The following is an 18,436-nucleotide window of genomic DNA, read 5'->3' as shown; positions in this document are numbered from 1 at the left end:
TCCTGGTCAGGCCAAGCAGAACGCTGAGGCCCAGGGCCGGGCTGATGGGTGCGGTGTCTTCACCCTCTGGGAACAAGGGAAGAGGTTTCTCCAGGAGCACAGGGTGAAAAACTGCCCGGTTTACCCCGGGACCCACAGAGCGCGGATAAGGGGGATTTGCCGAATGAAGGATTTTCTCCCCTTCAAACATCTCCTTTCCAAAAATGTGCCTGTCTGACCATGGGCCGCCGACGGTGGAGTGGTGTGGGAGGGTACCCCAACTAACTGGAACCAGCCCCCCTTAAAGGTCTGAGTTGCTGCAGGTTGGCAGGAGTGCAAACCCCTACAACTTTCTCTTGGAGGGCACTTGGGCAGGATCTTTAGAATTTACAGCATTCACAGCTAGCTGCTTCCCTTCTCAGAGGCTACTCAACAGGGACATGCCCACCAGGTCCCACAGCAGGGCCGCTGGGGACGGACACGGTGGAGAGCCACAGCCCGGGAGCCCGGCCGTCCACACCCCAGGGGTTCCGGCCGGAGGAGGCAGCACCGACACAGCACAGCAGGGTTAGAAGGAACACAGCAGGACCGGGAGCAAGGCCACACGGGGGGGCTTCAACTCCGAACCCTGCCCCAGGGATGGGCCTGGGGGGCCGATGTCCCTAAGGCAGGCTTAACCTCCTTAAAGATTCCCATTTAGGTGAAAACAGCAAGTTGCATAAAGCTAAAATGATGCATTGAAAAAAGAAGGGGTTGAGACATCAATTTGATTTCAAATACACAACCTCACTCCACACCTCCCGGCTCTTGCTGCAAACCTGAAAACTCAGTCAACTAGAAATCCTCTAAATGGGGCACCAGGCAAAACTGGAGCCAGGAGCCCAGGAAAGCCCAGAAGTTCTGACTCTGAGCCTGTTTTCTCACCTGTCGAATGGGGTGACTAACCTTCCCCCATTCCAGAGGGGCGGCAAAGGATCACTCACACCCATAGCCGGGTGTGCAGAAGTTGTGCGAATGTTCCCATCCGACTAAGGATTTTAGTTAACAGTAACCCCAACACCTAGCACAGCACAGGGATCCTCAAATAGCTGAGTGAATAGGAGGAAAAAAAACCCACCACTGTGTATACAAAACTACAAAACTACAGTCAGAGATAAACAGACACTGGGAATTGAGTTAGGTGGATCCCAGCACATCCCAGGACTGGTTAAGGATCCCAGTTTATAAACAGGACCTTCCACCCTAGCCAGCCACTCCTCCTTCCAGGCTAGAAAGGAGAGAACGGAGCTACCACTGGAGCACTGGATTTGGAGTCTTGGGACACGGGTTTCAGTTCCTTCTCCTCCACCTGCCAGCTGTGATTTCCAGCACATAGATTAACCCCTGTGGGCCTCGGTGCCTCACTGCTTAAATGGGGTAACCCCACCCCTCAGGCCAGCACCTCCTAAACCAGCGGAGGTCAGAGATCCCCTAGGACAGCTTTCCCACCCGGCTGCCAGGTTCCAGAGATGCTCGTCAGCCCGGCTCGGGATCTGCCCCGGCACGTGCTGTCCGCCCTGGCACGGCCGTGCATATAAAGGCACCCACCTCTCCCGCCCGCAGAAAGGGAGAAGACACAGGGTTGGCGCAACGGAGCCCTGGCAGGAGGCCACGGCCCCCACCCCATCCTCCAAGCCTGGTCGTCCTCCGCTTGACACACAGACTTCCCTCCGGGACCCAAAACCCATCCAACATCCACAGCCCCCCTGACCAGAGCGCGCTGATCAATAGCTTTCACTGCTGCCCATGGCCACCGACGCGCCATTAGACTAGGAAGGGCAACTGTCCTGACTAAGCAGTGCCTCCCCCTTGAGCCCCATCCACCCCACCAAGGGGGAGCGTGGCAAGACGGCTGGGAAAGGTGCATGTGTGTTTCTAGGACCCTGGGGGCTGCAGGGGCAGCAGAGGGGCTCAGCTGGCACCTGGAGCCTTTGGGAGGAAACAAGTCTTGGTGGGAAAGGAGGAGAGGGGCCACGGCCCTGCCCCAACCCCAAACACGGCTGGCCGGGATGCGGGGAGAGGAAAGAGAGCCTTTTCCATTTCTTGAAAGTAAAAATTCCAGGAATACCAGGGGACGGCGGCAAGAGGCGGCTCCGTGGAGAGGACCTGTTGTCCTTTGACAAACCTCCCCGTCTGCTCCGAGCACTTCATATGCACAGTGACGCACCTGCTCCTCAGCAGCCGAAGACGCCGTCACATGGCACTCCTGAGGCCCAGGAGTAAAGTGGCCGAGGTGGCACCAGTGCACAGGTGTGCACCGGGCAGATGTTTGGGTCCTTCGCACCAGGAAGCAGCCGCCAAGCATCTCCCTCTAGGCTGACACGTGCCTATCAGCACAGAACAGTGACACTGGCCTTTGCCAGGGGCTGGCCCTGTGCCACCCCCTCCTCAGCCCTTCACCTGTACTGGCTGGCTCCCCACCTAAGGATGCACATGGCCACTGGCTCCTCGAAGACGTCCAAGGGGAAGACAGACAAGGAAACAGCTCAGCAGGATTGATCACGGAGGCAGGAGCCACATCATCTGCCTGTGTGTGATTCCCACACAGGCCTGGTGCTTCCAAAGCCACTACGACAACCAACTCCTCAGACATATGTCAATGTTCTCCAGTTCCAGAACACCACGGTTCAGCCAGAAACCCCAAAGGATACAGAATCCGACCATGCCAATAGGACTCTGCATTTGGAAACCTTTTAGGAGCTAGCAGCACACCTGTGCCAGGTAAGGAGAATGACCTTCGGGATGTTACCTGTGGTTCAGAGACGGTCCAGAGACATCCAGTGGCCTGGTGACAGGATTGCGGGCAGCTGAGGCACCGTGCCCACTGTGTTTCCCCACCGTCTCCTCCTGCCAGGTGGGGTGCGTCGGGCAGCGGGGATGCCTGGGTGGGGCCTTGCTCTGGGGTGAGCAAGGCAGCCCCTAAGCCCTCCCCGGTGGGGCTCGGGTCTTCTTTAAAAGGATGGGGGAGGAATTCCTTACCCACTTCTCCCCAAGCAGAAGGCTCTTTCCAGAACTCTGCTTCTCAGCTTTGGCTACACACTGGGGGTTTTTAAAACATGCTGATGCACAGAGATTTGGACGTAATTGGTTGGGACGGGGTGGAGGCAATTTTTAAAGGTCCCCAAGTGATTCTAAACTGCAACCGAGTGTGAGGCTCCTGGCCTGAAGGCTCCCTGCTCCCCCGCCAACTACCAAGTTTCCCGGGGACCCCTCAGCCTCAAGCTCAGCCCCAGCCCCTCTTTTTTTCAGATGCTCGGTGGTTGAACACCGACCCACAGGGAATCTCTTGAGCCTCTGGCCCCCTCCTCTAGCTGCAACCCCCTCATCTCTCCCCCCACCCAAGGTGGCTGTTGTCACCTGCCCAGCCCCCTGCTTCCCCTCCTGAGCAGTGCACAAGAGCAGTGCGCAAGGCGGGGTTCCCAGACACGGGGGTGGGCGACAGAGGCGTCAGGAGGGGCAGGGCGGCTCTGCGGCTGCTCCAGCGGGAGCCCAGGGTGCATGCGGAGGCTGGCGGAGGGCAGCAGCTGCCCAGGCAGAATGAGAGGGCTCCCGAGAGCTGTCGGCAGCCAAGCCCAGGGCTGCGTTTGGACGCGCTCCTGCCTCCTGCACACACCTCCCCAGCGAGCAGGCGCCTGGGTTCAGGGGAGGCGCTCCACAAATCCTCACCGCCAGGGACACTCGGAGAGGTCACCTCCCGGGCCGCGGCCACAGCCGGGGACAAAGGCCGACGGGAGGAAGTGAAGGCAAGCACCGCCACCCACACGGCCCTCAGTAAGACCCCGGAGGTCTAAGAAGCCACCGAGGGGGAGGGGAAGATTAAAGCCAGACAGCCAGTCTTCAGTGCGGCCACCAAAGTGAACTGTCGCCAGGAACACAGACCCCCACAGGTTAAAGACAGCTCTCCGGGGACAGGGAGGGGAGAGAGCAGGGAAGGAGGCGGGCCTGGGTCGGAGGATGCTGCTGCTGCCATAACAAAGGTAATTAGCGAGCTACCCCCCAGGGCTCCCATCCAAGGCCGGGGCGGGCTGGACCTAGTTATCCAGGTGGGAACTTCAAGCCTTCGGATGGGGCCAGGAAAAACCGGCCTTGCTAGCCGACACCACAGGCCCCTGTGGGTTCCTGGGGCGGGCATTTCGGCCACAGGAGGAGACTCCGGCCCCGCCCCCTCCACCCCGTTCACATCAGGGGAGGCCGCACACCGCTGCCCCAGGTCCAGGGAGTCGGAAGGGTCTCCCTGGGAAGGGGAGCCTGGTGCTGCCCCAAGCTTGGAGGCGCAGGACCCGGGCCGGCCACGGAGCAGCGCTGTGCGGGCAGCTGGGCTCCCCAGCCTGCAGCCTTGAACTTCCCCAGAGGCAGGGAAGTGGCTCAGCAGCCCAGGACCGCCCCAGGGGACAGCGCTGCCAAGGCCACTGTGAGCTTCCAAAGGGGCCAGGCTCTGGGTCTCCATTTCTTGCTGTGCACCTGGTGCAACCACACACAGCTTGCCTCAGTTTACCCACAAGGGATGGAGTCTAAACCAAGCTGAGCGTTAGAATGGCCTGGGCACACTCCTGGGGGGGGGGGGAAGGAGTTGTGGCCCCCGGGGGCTTGGAAAGGGCTGGCCTTCAGCATTTGAAATAAAAGCCCCTAAGGGATTTTTAAGCCAGAAAAGCACCAAGCCAGGGAATCCCTGAAATCCTCTCAACTCTTTAAGCAAGGAAACTAGCATTTGAGAAGCTTTCCCAACAACCTGTGCAAAGAACAACCTGTTGCCTTTTTCTGAGCCTACCCCCACAAAGCTGATGGGGTCCACCACCAGGAACCCGCCCCCTCCCCAAGGTGGCACTAACCTCGCCCCCCCCCGGGGGGTTTGTCTCCTGACTTGCACCAGCCCCAAATTCGTGTAAAGAAAACTCCATGTAACAAAACCAGGCTCCAGCTTCCATGTCTCCCCAACCTGCACACACCTCCAAGCCACCCACACCCTCTGCAGGCACAGGTGGCAGGTGGCGCCCACCAGGGCCTGCCACGGAGGGCCTGATAAAAAGCTGGACGCGAAGGCCTGGCTCCCTGGAGTCTCCTCGCCTCCCTGGGCGGGGCTGTGACTCCCCGGCCTGGCCAGCAGCTGGGATGACACACAGGGCTGCCAGCCGGAGCCTGCGCTGCGGCCCCTCACCTGGGGCCCTCCCTCACCTGTGGCGAGGCCCGGCTGAGTCAGTGCACAGCCCGCGCCTTAGGTTCCGCCAACCATGAACACAGGGTGAGCAAGCGGGAGTGCCCCAGGCTCGAGTCACGCGCGGGGAGGCCCAGAAGGAAGGCTGCACACTTGGGGTCCCCCCACCCAGGGGCCGGCTGTCCCTTTGTCCCACCCCCACCTCCAGCTCGCTGGAAATCGGCTTAGAGCGGGGAGCTCACCACCCCGGCGGGCGGTTGCACCTTTTGTTCCACCGGCTTACAAAAGGACCCCTTTGGCGTTTTTGTGGATCCCGCTTTTTTGTTTCCAAACCCCGGCCTGTGTGGGCCCCTAACCGTCAGGCCGCAGACAAGGCACTGCAGGGGTTAACAAGGGTTTAATGCATTTTAAACCCACTTTGGAGACAATGGCTACTTTACACGACAAGAGACAAATCGACTCAACTCCGCCAACAGCCACAGTCCCCCAGGCCTGGCAGGTGCTCCCTCCCCCTCCCCTCAAAACCAGCGGCCCCCAACAACATCGCGGGGTTGGGGAGGGGGAGTACCCGTGGTCCGCAGCCTCCCCCCTCCCCACCACCGGCGCCTCAAGTGCCCACTGTCCGTTTCCAAGTGGCCCCTTCCCCTACCCCGCGGTAGGGGAGGAAGCGCGTGTGGGCGGGCGGGGGGCGGGTGAGCCAAACTCCCGCTCCGCCTCAACGCAGGGAATTTAATTAGCCTGCTGGAGAGGCGGGCGGGCGGCCGGGGAGGTGTCTCTGGTGCTGCAATATAATTGAATCGGCTCCACTCGGTCGGGCCATTCGCCGCCCTCCGCGCGGAAGCCGGGCCTGGGAGGGCTGGGGGCGGGGAGGCGCATCCAGGCGCAGCAGGAAGGGCGGGGGGGGGGGCGGGAAGGGCAGCGCGGGTGGGGGGCGGCGGATGCAATCACCCTCCCACCTCCGAGGCTGGGGCAGCCATCTTCTGCGGGGGAGGGGCAGGGCACGGCGCCAACAGGGTGGCGGGGTGGGGGGTTCCGGGCGCGCCCTTGGGAAGCAGGGCATGGGGTCGGGGACCCCGGAGGCTGCAGCCCCCACCCCTCCCTACCGAGGAGGCGGGGAGGGAAGAGCAGAGACAAAAACCCCAGCCGCGAGGCCCTTGCCGGCGAGCTCCCCGCGCCCCCCCCACCCCGCCAGCACCTGCCGCGGGGGCACACTCCCCCTCGCGCGCTCCCGCGACGCCACAAAGTTTTCATTCCGGCTCGGGAGCGTCGGCAGCGCACGGGGAGCCCCCACTATCCCGCTCGATCGCCCCCAATACCCCCCCACATCCTGCCCCCGCGTGCACTTACGCACCCTCAGCCGAACCAGGCCACTGAGCCCGGGGCCTCGCGGCAGCCCGTGTCCCCGCCCGGAGCTCGGCCGCCCTGGCGCGACCCGCGGGGGAGGGGGTGGCCTTTGGTCGTCCACCCGCCGGGCTCTTATCGCCTCTCGCACTCTGGGGGAAGTTGCCCGAGGCCGTTGGCGGCTACCCCCTCGGAACCCGCGAACTTGGAGGAGGCGAGGCGGGGGGTGGGGCGGAGAACCCCCCACCTCCGCCCCCCGCCCGGCGCTCACCTTTCATGCCAGGGCCCCGGAGCTCCGCCTCGGCGAGGGCTGACACATGCTGGAGCCACCGTCGCCCAGTGTTTGTCTAAACTGCTTATCTCACCCGGGGCTGCTCGGTGGCGGCGGCTCCGGCCCGCTGGGGAGGTGGAGCTTCCGGGGCCCCGGCCAAGAAACACCTGCTGCTGTCGCCGCCGCCGAGGACACACCCAAGCTCAACGCCGCCCACTCCCGGGCCACTGGCTCGCTCCCGGCTCCCTGACCTCAGCCAGCGGGAGGTGTCGGGTTTCAGCCGCAAACACACTCGCGCGCGCACCGACGGGCGCCCGGGTGCACCCGCGCGGGCACACGCCCCTCCCCAGCCCGGCCGGTCAGGTGAGCCGAGGACACCCACAGGTAGGAAAGGTGCCACCCCTACGCTCCTGGGGGGCCCGGGCTAGCCTGCTCTGGGGACTCGACACCCGATTCCAAAAGTAGGGAGCAGACACTTCCACGCCAGTGGAGCCCTTCCACATCTCGGCGGACACCTACCCCCAAACCTACAACGCTTGGCATACAGCAGGATCAAAAGTGCGCGCACGGCTAAACGGCGTCCTAGATGCCTCGTGGTGGACAGCCTTCTTGGAGCTGGGGTGGCATTGGGAAGAACACAAAATAGGCTGTGTGTTTATCCTCCCCAGCCCCCTACCTCTGTTCCTGATCTGTATGGCCCCAACTGCAAAGGGTTGACCATGTTAAGAACTGGGGCCACTGCACCTTCCACCTCAGCCCAAGAGTTCTAGAAAGTTCTCTCTTCCCAGCTTGGTATAAATAACTTTTGGGAGGGTCACAATGTTTGGGAGGGAGAGGCGGGAGAGTTTAAAAGAACCCACGTCCCAGTTAGCTCAAGGATCCACGGAGGCACCGCTTCACCAGGGGGGTCATTAAGTCGAGACCTCCCGCTTCCAAAAACTGGCCTGACCTACCAGCCTCCCGCCCCGTCGAGTCCGGGCCCCGGCGCAGCGCCTCCCCATTCCTGGCACCCCCACCCCACCCGACCTCACCCAGGCACTTGACAGACTGGAATGACTCAGGGAGCGTCCTGAAATTCCTGGGCACCCACAGGCGGCGCGGAGAGGGACTGCGGGCCGCAGGCTCCCACCCCCGGGTTCCGCCCCCGCCCCCACTCCCGCCGGCGGCAGGCGCAGGAGGCAGGCCCCCGGCCCACCTCCGCCCTCCCGCGCTTGCCAGCGTCTCCCGGAAGCGCGGGGTTAATGGGGCGCGCCTCCCGGGCACGGGTCGTCAGACCCGGTCGGCCTCGCCTCGCCCCCGCGCACGCCGGCGCCCCCGGCTCTTGACCCAGCGCGCGACCAAAGCTCCCAGCGTGGCTCCGAGCCCAGGAGCTCTCTCTCCCTGCCTGTCCTCTTAGAAGGAAAAAATACTCGAGCCTACAGTTTTCATACTTTTGAGCCCGGAGGCAAACCAGTACCCCCCTGGGCGGCCTCCCCAGCGCCGCGCCGCGGGTTTCAACTTTCGGCGTCGGTGCCAGAGCCGCGCTCCTGCCAGCCCCAAACCTGCCCTGGGACATGCCCGCGCCGCGGTTGGCAGGCGCGCACGCTGCCGTCCCGCGGGCCCGGCCTCCCCCGCCTTCCTCCCTCCCTCCCTCCCCCGCCAGCCCGGATTGCGACGGGAGGGAGCGCTGGGCGTCTGCCACCCCCCATCCATCTGTTCCCAATGACGCTGGCGGGCCTGGTGCATTCGGGGCTCGCGCCAGCGGAGAGGCAGAACCAGCCTGCATGCCCGCTGGGGAGAGGCGGGGGCCCGATAGGCGCCCCCCAGGTTGCCCACTCCCCTGCTCCAGCAAACCACGAGGGGCGCCGGGCCGAGGGGGCGCGCGCCGTGTCCTTCCTCCCCCGCCCCGCCTTGCACAAGGCTCCTGGCCGACCACAAACGAAAAGGGAAACGGACCAGCGAGGCCGGGCCGGGGGCCGTTACTGGCTCCTACCTGTGGGCGCCTGCCGGGAGGGGCACCGCACGGGAGGGGTCGCCCGCCCCGCTCTCATGCGGCGCCCACCTCGGCCTCATGCTTTCATCTACGCACCACACCACGGCTCGGCCCCGCGGCCTCCAGTAACTCACAACCCCACTGGGCAGCAGAGTCGCCAGGCCCCTCATGGTCAGAGCGCAAGAGGGGGGCGCGTCCACCACGCCCGGGGTCACGAAGCGGGAGGGGCGCGTAGGAGGGAGGAGTTGGGAGAGAATTAGACATTTTGCCTAGGGCTTTAAGAGCAAAATAAAAAACCTCGCAGGCGGCTCCAGCCTCTTTCCCACCTGGATTATAGGATGCTGGGGTGGGGTGGGGGTAGTAAAATGCAAACGATCAGAGCGCACCTGGCAGGGCGTCTTCTGTGATCAGGCAGCCCAGGCCCAACCTCCAGACCCTCCTCCAAGCCTTCCTGCCAGATCTCGGGCTCCAGTTTACTTCCCTACATTTGTGGGAGAACCCTGGGGGAATCAAGCCCTCCACTTAGTTGAGGGGGGATCAGCCCAGGCAAACCTTAATTTGTGGGGTGGCCACTGCAAGATAACCTTTGGCTATTTTAGAGCTGGCAGATTCCTTCCCCACAGGCATCTGGTTCCACTGTAGTGCAAGATGGGTGCATCTTGTAATCTGATCACCATTTCATAGAGGAAGTTGAGGCAGACAGTTCTCAAGGTCACGTCTGCCAGGGTGAACTGGAAGCTGTGTCCAGAGCAGCTCCCACGTGGAGTCGGTCAGAGGGAGGGAAGGGATGCAGGGAGCCCCGGTGACCGCCTGGGGGCAGCAACGAGCCGCCTGTGCGTGCTGGGGCCAGAAAAGGCTCCCGGCTACTGGGCGGCCTGGCAGGGGGAGATGGATGACGCGCGCTGTCACTGCGCCCGGCCCAGGGAAATTAGTAAACCGGGAGCACGGCCTCTGAGTTTAAGAGTGAGAATTGCTCTCCTGCAGCCCGCGTGCTCCTCGCTAACAAGGTTTGTAGCCTGACTTCTCATTTCCCAGCATGTGGGGCTCTCCCGGGCCTCCCTCCTCCTCTCAGTCCTCCCCCTGGGCAGCTCCTCGCCCACTCCCAACCCCCAGTCAGTCCTGAGGTCTGCCTGGGCCAAGAGCTCCCTCCCAGGGCCTCCTTCACTTCATTCCCACTTGCCTGGAAACCTAGCAGGGAGGGCTGGACCCCGAAATGAGGGCAAGGGGCCAGGGCAAGGCCTGTGTGCAGACACCTCCCAGATGACGCTGAGGTGCCACACTCCTTGCCAGGGCCCTGCGTGCTGCATGCCAGGGGCCACACAGTGTCTGTGCACATGTCCCCATGCCCATCCCCATCCCTGCGCCAAGTAAGCTGTGCCTCTGCGGGAGAAGCAGGGTCTGCGGCCCTCACCTGACCACGTGGCCCTGAGTCCCTGCTCCAGTGTCACCTGGGTGGATCTGTGCACAATCCAGCACCAGGTCCGAGAACCTGTGAAACCTGCACCAGGAAGGGCTGAGAAGGCTCGCAACTGTGGATAAACAGGAGGCCTGGAGGCCCCAGGAGCTGTCTTACACCCACTCCCTGGGCTCAGGAAGCCAGACAGCAGTCTAAGGGGTAGAGGACAGAAGGGATCCGCCAGAAAGGTGGGCACTTACTCAACAAACGCACTATGTGCAGGGCTCCACCTGTGCTAGCCTTGCAGGAAACGAACCTGAAAATTCCAGGCCCTGTCCCCAATAAGCTGCTTGTAAAAGACAGGGTGACAGACGTGGAGGACAAGTGCCACGAGGCACAAGGAACTGGGAGGACCAAAGGGCAGGAAGCAGGTGGACAACTCAGGCCATCACCACTACCTGGGCCAGGTGAGGTTCCCAGGTGCCCAGGGCTTCCCTCTCCCCTCCCCCCCAGTCCTAGCACAGGTGCCAGCCCCGGTCTATGATGGGCCCCTGACACCAAGAAGGGAAGAGGTGAGCCCACCCCAAACACCTGCAGTCCTTTCGGGATGAGCAGGGCACTCAGACCATCTAACAGCATCCTTCTCTGCCCCAACCGGTGGGGTGTTAGGACGGCATGTTCTACTCATCTTTACATCACCCCAGCAAGCACCCAGTTCAGCCCCGGAATCAGAGCGCCAACGTCAGAGGACCTGGACACCGGGACCCGGAGCGGACGGCGGGACGGTACTAACCTGTGCCGGTGTACCGTCAGTCAGTCCTCTCGGGGCCCTGCAGGGGAGGCCACCTGACCTCCCGTCCCAAAGCCCAAGGACTGCAGAGACAGGTAACTTTCCTGGGGCACGAAAATTCAAATCCCAGCCGATCCAGAGCCTGCCGTTGTTGCCTCTACCTGGCAGCGTTTCTCTGCCGCTCCCAGCCGTTGTCCAGGGCCAAGAAAGCTGCATGTGCACAGGGGACTTCCAAGTGCTTCTGTGCCTATGGCCTCGCGTCATCTCTGGCCCAGAGCCTGAAAACCACTTCTCCCCTTTTGGGGGGACGGAGCCAGGCCTCCCATGGATTTGTGCAGCCTGTCTGCCAGGTGGTCCATGCACACCTGCACTGCCAGCCCGGGGAGATGCTACATCGGGGCTGCCCCTCCTGCCTTGCCCTGCCCAGCACCCCTCACTGCTGCCAGAGGTCCCCCCACTCCTATCTTCCTTTTTCCTGCCCGGCCTTTGGCAGGCTGGTCTGCCAGCTATCGGTGCTCCGGAGAGCTCCCCCTTCTTCAAAGCCTGGCTTAAATCTTATCTCTTCCAAGAAGGCTTTCCCACCCCCGCCTCGGAATTCACGTCTCCTGGGGCAGCTCCCACTCTCAGATAGCGACCACAGGGTACACAGGTCTTAGGTAATGGGGGCGGGGGGCAGATCTGCAGGCTGCCCCTTAATGCGCCGTCTCCTGCGGGGCTTAGGAATGAGCATCTTTATCAAGCTCCCCTGGGGGTGTGGGCCACAATGTGATTACTCAAGACTGTGGGTGTCCAGGGGGAGAGGGGGCCCTTGGCTCATAGCTGCGACACAGCCCCCCGGCAGCAGGCGAGCTCTGCGTGTGAAGGTTGAACGCAGATCTGGTGAATGGGTAAATGGGGGGCAAGAATTCTGCAGAGCAGGGAGAGGGAAAAGCAGCTCTCCTGGTCCCCAGAGAGGAACCGGAGTCCCCCAGGGGTGCTGGGAGGAGGGAGGGGGCCGGGCCCTGGGAAGCCCCCGCCCCCAGGCCACATCAGGCAGCCATCCAGGAGCCAGGGTCGCCGCCACCCCCGCCCCCAGGGAGCAGGAAAGGGTTAAGGCCTGGAAAATTCCCTTTGACTGGGTTACACGAGTTTGCCTCTTAACCCCGGGCTGCCCCAACACTTCCTGCCCTTTTGAGCGCCGTTCCCAAGCTGCACCCTGCACACAGCTGCGCTCCTTTACAATCAGTTAACAGCTGTTTTGCATAGATTTTCAATTCTAATTGCCTCGCTTTGTGCGCGACGCCGAGCCCCGGTGAATGGGGACGCCGCGGCGCTGCTCCAGCCGGCAGGGAGGGGGGCCTTGGGAGGGAGGGAAAGGGACCCGGGGGCCGTCGGGGCGGCTGCTTTTATTTTTTTAAATAAGTAAAGAATGCCCCTGTCACCTCCCACCCTCCCCCGCCAGCTACTGCGTCTCCCTTTGGAGCCAGGAAATCCCAAATGTGCTCCCCCCACCCTCCCCACTTGGGGAGGGATACCCACCCCCTCCTGGTCTGGACCTGGGTTCCCAGACCCTACCCCAGACCCAGCGCCGGGGTGGGGGTAGAGAGCTCCCTCTCCGGGAACCGGCTGCAGGACCCCTGGCTCCTCGCCCCCTCCAGCCCCATCCCCCCGGCTCCCCAGTACGCAGATATGGGAAGCTAATTGGACAATAAAGTTGAGCAGCGAGGAAACGCGCTCTCTGGAGACAGCTGGCATCTATAAAGGAGAAATATTTGCATTTAAAACCTTTCAACTTTATCTGGCTGGGAAGGGTGGATCTGAAGAGGCAGTGGTTCTTGCTAGGAGAGGACTGGGAGGCTGATGCTTCTGGATCTTTCTGCCACGGCGACCTTCCTCCCCACCCTCCACAAGCCCCCGTTACCGTCTTTGGGACACAAGTTGGCCACCGTTAGCCTGGGTGGCCTGGTCATGGGTCCCGTACAAACCTCCAGGGTTTCAGACATCCTCAACAGAGCCCCTCGTCCTCTCGGGCAGTTTGTGGGGGGGGCCTGGAGGGGCCTCTGCCCAGGTGCCGATTCTCTGCCTCCCCAGCTCCGCACACCCTGCTTGCCTTCCCCGGCCGCCAGCCTCCAGGGCCAGGAGCAAGGACGTTCCCCACCTCCCTTAGCTGCATGGGCTCCAGGCAAGGAAATGGTTTGCAAAGAGGCTGGGACCTGAGTAGGAGGCTCAGGTACAGGTGGGCCTACCATTCCCGGTACACCCAGATCCGGGTGTGGGGGGCCACTGGATGTGCTCACATTCCGAGCGCCGCACTGGGGCCGGCATCACCTCATTGCACAGATGAGGACATAAGAGGCCTGGAGACGTCCAGTCCACCTGCCAAGGAGCTTTCAGGCAGCTCCTTGTGTGCTTAAGTCCCCATTTTTCACATTCGAGAGAAACCTGGTCAAATCTCCACACTGTCCACACCTGCAATGTCAAACCAAAGGAGAACACATTCCCGAGTGGCCTTCCTTCAGCAGGCTTTTACAGAATCGCAGTGCATGCAGGCCCCCTGGCAGGGCAGGGCTGAGGGGAAACTGCAGGTGCAGACGCATAGCGGTGCAGACACACAGCGGTGCAGACACACATCGCAACTCTGGCTCGTGAGGGCGGGAGTGGGAACTTCCAGGGCGGAGGTGGGGGCACATGGGGAACCTGGGTCCATCCCACAGCCATCAGCCCCCTGCTTCCCAAGGAGTGTCACCGAGACCCTGCGGTTGCAGCAGCAGAGAAGAAAAGGACATTTAACAAAACCCACAGAATCTCTGCCTCTGTCCCATTTACCCTGGAGCATTCTATTCTGCTACTTTTGTTCCCATCAGGAAAACGTTTTCCACCCAGCAATAATAGTCTCCAGCGTCAACTTAGCTTGGCGTTCAAGGCCTCTGACTGCCTGCAAAACTGGCTCCCTGCTTGTCTCAGTCCTCTCCCTGTGCACGTCATCCTCTCCAGCCATGTCACTATTTCATATAAATGGCCGGCTTTTGTGGCCTTGGACAACCATCTCTCTCAAAACATTCTGGGGCCCCAGAACTGCCCCTTCCTCAACATGATCTCCTGGACATCTTTGTGTTCACATCACTTAATGAGCAGCCAAAAAGTAAATTTAAGAAGACAGCGTCTGAGAGTTCACTGGCTTTCGGGAGGGATGGAAGGGTGGAGGGGAGAGCATGTGAGGACACATACCAGGTTCAAGCCCCCTGGAAACCCCACCAGCTCCTGCACATGTTCACGCACGAGGCACACGACCCCCTTCCCCACTGTAGCAAGGCTTCAAGGAGATAATCAAGGAGAAAGAGCCTTGCACTGTGCCTGGGACACAGCTTGAACTCACTAAAAACAGACTCAGCATGAGGAGAAAATGGATGGAGGCAGCAGCGGGTAAAACTAGAGGTGTACAAGGCCAGGCGGCCAAGGAAGCTGGTCACTTGGAGACCCCCTCAGGGTCCGGGGCCTGGCTGGGAGCAGGGGTCCGACTTGCTTTCTTCCGCACATCCTGGCGCACACTCATCCTTCTCTTTCCTGCACACAGGGGCCTCCGAGGACAGAGCTGGCACTCGCTGAGCCCCGGGTGCCCTGCTGGCTCCAGGCTCAGTCCTCCGGGATGGCCAGCGACAGGGTCTGGGGAGCCCGGCGGAGAGAAGCGAGGGAGCGGCTGGCCACCGGGGTCTCCTGGTTTTGTTATTTAAAAAAGCACCAGCGGCACGGTCAGAACTTCCTAAGAGACACGTCTTTAAAAAGTATCCAACCAGTGACCCAAGAATCTATCACCGGATGGATGGATAAGGAAACACGGTCAGTTCCCACCGCGGAATAGTATTCAGCTGCAAAGAGGTGTGCCGCCCCGACGCGTGCTACAACACGGATGAGCCCTGAAAGCAGGATGCTGCGGAGCAGAGGCCGGACACAAAAATGCCACGTGTTGTCTGAAATGTCCAGAACCGGCAGATCCTTAGAAACAGAAGGTGGATCAGCAGTTGCCGGGGGCTGGGGAAGGGGAGGGAGGGGAACGTGACGGCGAATGGGGCGGGTTCGCTGTGGGGGATGAAAATGTTTTGGAACTAGATGGAGGTGTTGGTTGCACTAAGCATCGTGGAACAGTTTGCATTAAAATGCTTAATTTTAGAAGTAAATTTCACCTTGGTTAAAAACAAAACCAGAAAAGAAGCCCCCACCCTCGCCTGTCCCTGGGAGACGCAGGACAAGCCTATCGTCCCCCGGAAACCCCCGTCCAGCTGTGCTGACAGCTCCTGGACATCTTGGGCCGAGAGGACACAAGCGGAGCCAGTCACGCTCAGGCGTATTTTGCTTCCAGAGCATTTTTCCACGCTCAGCCTCCCGGCTCTCACACAGCCAGGCGCACAGCGTGAACACGCAGACGTATCAGCACTGTCCCCGTGGTGTCACCTTCTAAACCCCTCCCCCCGTCTGTGCCCCCCAAGCTGCAGGCCTTTCTGATGTGTCCTCTAACGGTTCCCAGCCCGGGCAGCTGGAAGTTATGACACACGAATGGCACACACCTGTCCCCGGAGCGGGTTACGAGCTGGCCCCTGCCACCTGGTCACCTGGCTGGAAAGCAGCCAGCTGCCACCTAGACAGACCTGGGGGAGCAGGTCGCCCCAATGTCAAGGACCCATCTGGGTGGGCAGAGCTCAGCTCTGTGCAGAGAAAGCCAAGGGGTCCTACTAAGCCAGGAGACCCAGAAATGTTCTAGAACCCCCAGGTGGCCCAGGCCTGTGGGGTCCCTACTAACACCAACATACACTCTATGGGATCCAGAGGAACTTTCATTGTGGGGTGCCCATCCCCCAATTTTCTTTCTATGTTTAAAAACCTTCATAGATTTTTAAGTATTGAACAGCACTGAAACATCAACCACCATGTCTGAATTTGCACTCGTTTGCGTGGGGTTTTCTTCTAGATCTGGTTCTCGCCCCACCTCCTCCATTTAGGCCTCCTCGGCCACCTTCACGACCTTCCAAGAGGCAGCATGTGCTGAGGTCCACTGTGACCAGAGGCTCTGCCTCGGCCTTTGGTCCTTACTGCACCTCTAGGCACAGAGGCAGATACAGGGCCTCATGTCACAGCTGCGGAGACGGGGCAGCTAGTGGGGCTGGGGCTGGACCCAGGTCTCTTACTCTAGACATGCTTCTCTCCTCCCAAAGTCCCTGCTTTCCCTCCTCCGTCCCATTCCTGGGTCTCCCATGATGTCCATGGTCTGGGCAAAAACCTCGATGAATTTCCTACTGCCCATATTTCATGTCTCAAGCCATGGCCTGGACCATCACATCACAGTTTCCTTTACTGCCCCCCAACTCGACAGGGGAAGCACGCAGACCAACTGGCCCCTGGAGTCGGCTGCCCACTGCCAGGCTGGCTTTGAGGAGCCGTCTCTCCGGGTCTTGTTGGCTGTCTGTCTTTCCAACTTGGCCTCACAAGTTGAAGTCATAAAAGAGAAAGGGGAACATTAAATTAAAAAAAATTGTTTTTTCAGTTCTTTGGCCAGCTGCTCTGGCTTCCTCCAGCAGAGATGCTGGGCCTCGAACTCAAAGTCAGAAGTGGGGATGCCACCCCGTCTTTCACCCTCCCTCCCCCAGTGCCTGCCTGTTAACTAGGCCCCACTTTCCCAAGGAGGGTCTTTGCTTTCTCTCTCACTTGCCTCTTCCAGACTCTCAGCCTATGAGGCACCTACCCTAAAATACCTTCTCCACCCCACCCCGGATGCCCCCTGGAGACCCCTGCCCCCCGAGCCAGTTGCCACAGCTCTGCCAAGGCCACCATGCACACCAGCCTCCCCCGTGTGACGCTTCCTCTCCTTTCCTCCCCTAGCCAGCCGGGGTCCTGCTCGTCCCACCGTGACATCGCAGGCCTTGAGCTGCCTCCTCTCACCCTGCTCGGCTCTGTGGGGACCCTGGCACCACCGACCACTGCCCCCTCTAACTGCCGTGCCCGCTGCACTTGTGTTTAGCTGCTCTCACTCTCGCCCCACCTCTCTGTGTCTGCCTAGTTGGCTCACAGGCACCCCCCCACCCAACTCTCTGTCCCACTTCTCCCACTTTTAAGTCTTCACTCCCACTCCTGCCCCTCACCCCCAGTCTCAGGTCAGGGCTTGCCAACCCAGGCACTGGCAGCCACTGTGTTTCCAACTCCCCACCCCTGCCCTTCTAGAAGGATCTAGTGTCTTTAGACTAACAGGGACCCCACCAGACTCATCCCTGCTACACCCTCCGATCTCACTCATTAGAGTAATTTAGTTGGGGGGATCACTTGCCCTTGCTCAGGCTGTCCCTGGTGCCCCCTCCCCAGCCCTTCCCAAAGGGGCCCTCTTCTCTAAGCCCTGGCTTGGAAGGCCACCTCCTCCGGGCAGCCTCCAGGATGGTAGCCTCCGCCCGCTCTAGGGAAGGTCACCTTCCACCCCTGCGGTGGACTCTCACGGGGCCCATCCTTGGGTGGGAGGAGATGAGCCTCACTCACTTCCGCGCCCTCTCCGGCTGAGCTGGACCTAAATTAAATGAAGAAGCCAAGCCGCTAAGACAACAGAAACCCCAGTGGCGGCAAATGCTCCACTTACCCCTCCTGTCCTCAAAATAGCACCCCGCCAAGGAAGGGCCGCGGCCGGAGCGCTGGGGGCAGCCGCGGGGTTGGCCGGGAGGGAGCTCCCCGCAGCCCTTCTGGGGTCCCTGCAGCCGCGGGGTCGCCAAGCCCTCCCCGGAGGAGCCGGCGGGTTCTGCGGAGCAGCACGGAGAGAATAAATGCCGGTGTGTGCTCGCTGTTTACAACGCTCCCAGATGATCCGAGAACGCACAGGCCGCCCCCAGCGCTGCGCACTCAGCCGTCCGATCCCCGAGGGGCAGACCATCCCCCGGCCCCAGAAAGTGTTCATGATTTTTATCGTTTCTCCAGGAAGCTCCTGTAACTGGAACGGAGCTGGGGGCTCCGTTCTGGGCTCGGCCAGCACAGGGCCGCGTGACCTTGGGGAAGTCCCCGCTGCGGCCCTCCCGGGGCGGCGGCTCTGATGTTTGGAGCCGGGCCTGGAAGACCACCCCAAGGGGAAATGCTTATAGAACAGCCGGGCCCCCTCCTCAGAGGCCCCAAGAGCAGGAGGGGAGGGTGGCCAGGGCCACAGGGGAGTCCGGGGGGGGAACTGCCGGCCACGGGGCTAGACCCACGGGGCAGGGGTCACCTCAGAGTCACAGACAGTGCAGGGCTGGCAGGGGTCTCCAGAGAGAGGAAGGGAGGGGAAAGAGGGAAGGAGGGAGGGGAAGGAAGGGAAGCAAAGAGGAAGGAAAGGAAGGAGGGAGGGAAGGAAGGGGAAGAGGAGAGGAAGAAGGAGAGGGTAGAGAAGAAGAGAGGAGGCAGAAGGGAAGCGGGGGGAGAGCAGGAGGGAAAGGGCCTGAGCTGCGCATTTCTCCAGCCACCGGGCCCACTCCTGGCAACTCCTGGGCCTGAGGGCAGCCCCTGACCCCCACTCTCCA

At 61.5% G+C, this 18,436-nt stretch overlaps 1 protein-coding gene across 6 annotated transcripts in view; it reads right to left on the bottom strand.

The window, feature by feature from the left end:
* The window catches only part of GSE1 (Gse1 coiled-coil protein), a 252,123-nt gene that overhangs the window by 42,429 nt on the left and 191,258 nt on the right, over window positions 1–18,436 (bottom strand). For 2 of the 6 annotated variants that reach the window (XM_037816083.1, XM_037816087.1), the window contains exon 1: window positions 6,783–7,597. The exons of the other annotated variants lie outside the window; for them this stretch is intronic. In XM_037816083.1, the coding sequence (XP_037672011.1) occupies window positions 6,783–6,789 (7 nt within the window). In that variant the 5' untranslated portion in view covers window positions 6,790–7,597. Of the gene's footprint in view, window positions 1–6,782; window positions 7,598–18,436 lie in introns of those variants that run through there. 6 annotated transcript variants of the gene reach the window in all.

Source organism: Choloepus didactylus, chromosome 22 (genome assembly GCF_015220235.1).
Source record: "Choloepus didactylus isolate mChoDid1 chromosome 22, mChoDid1.pri, whole genome shotgun sequence".
In the NCBI taxonomy this organism is placed as follows: Eukaryota; Metazoa; Chordata; class Mammalia; order Pilosa; family Megalonychidae; genus Choloepus; species Choloepus didactylus.
Note: the sequence above shows the minus strand (reverse complement) of the source record. Positions and strands in the feature narration are given on the sequence as shown.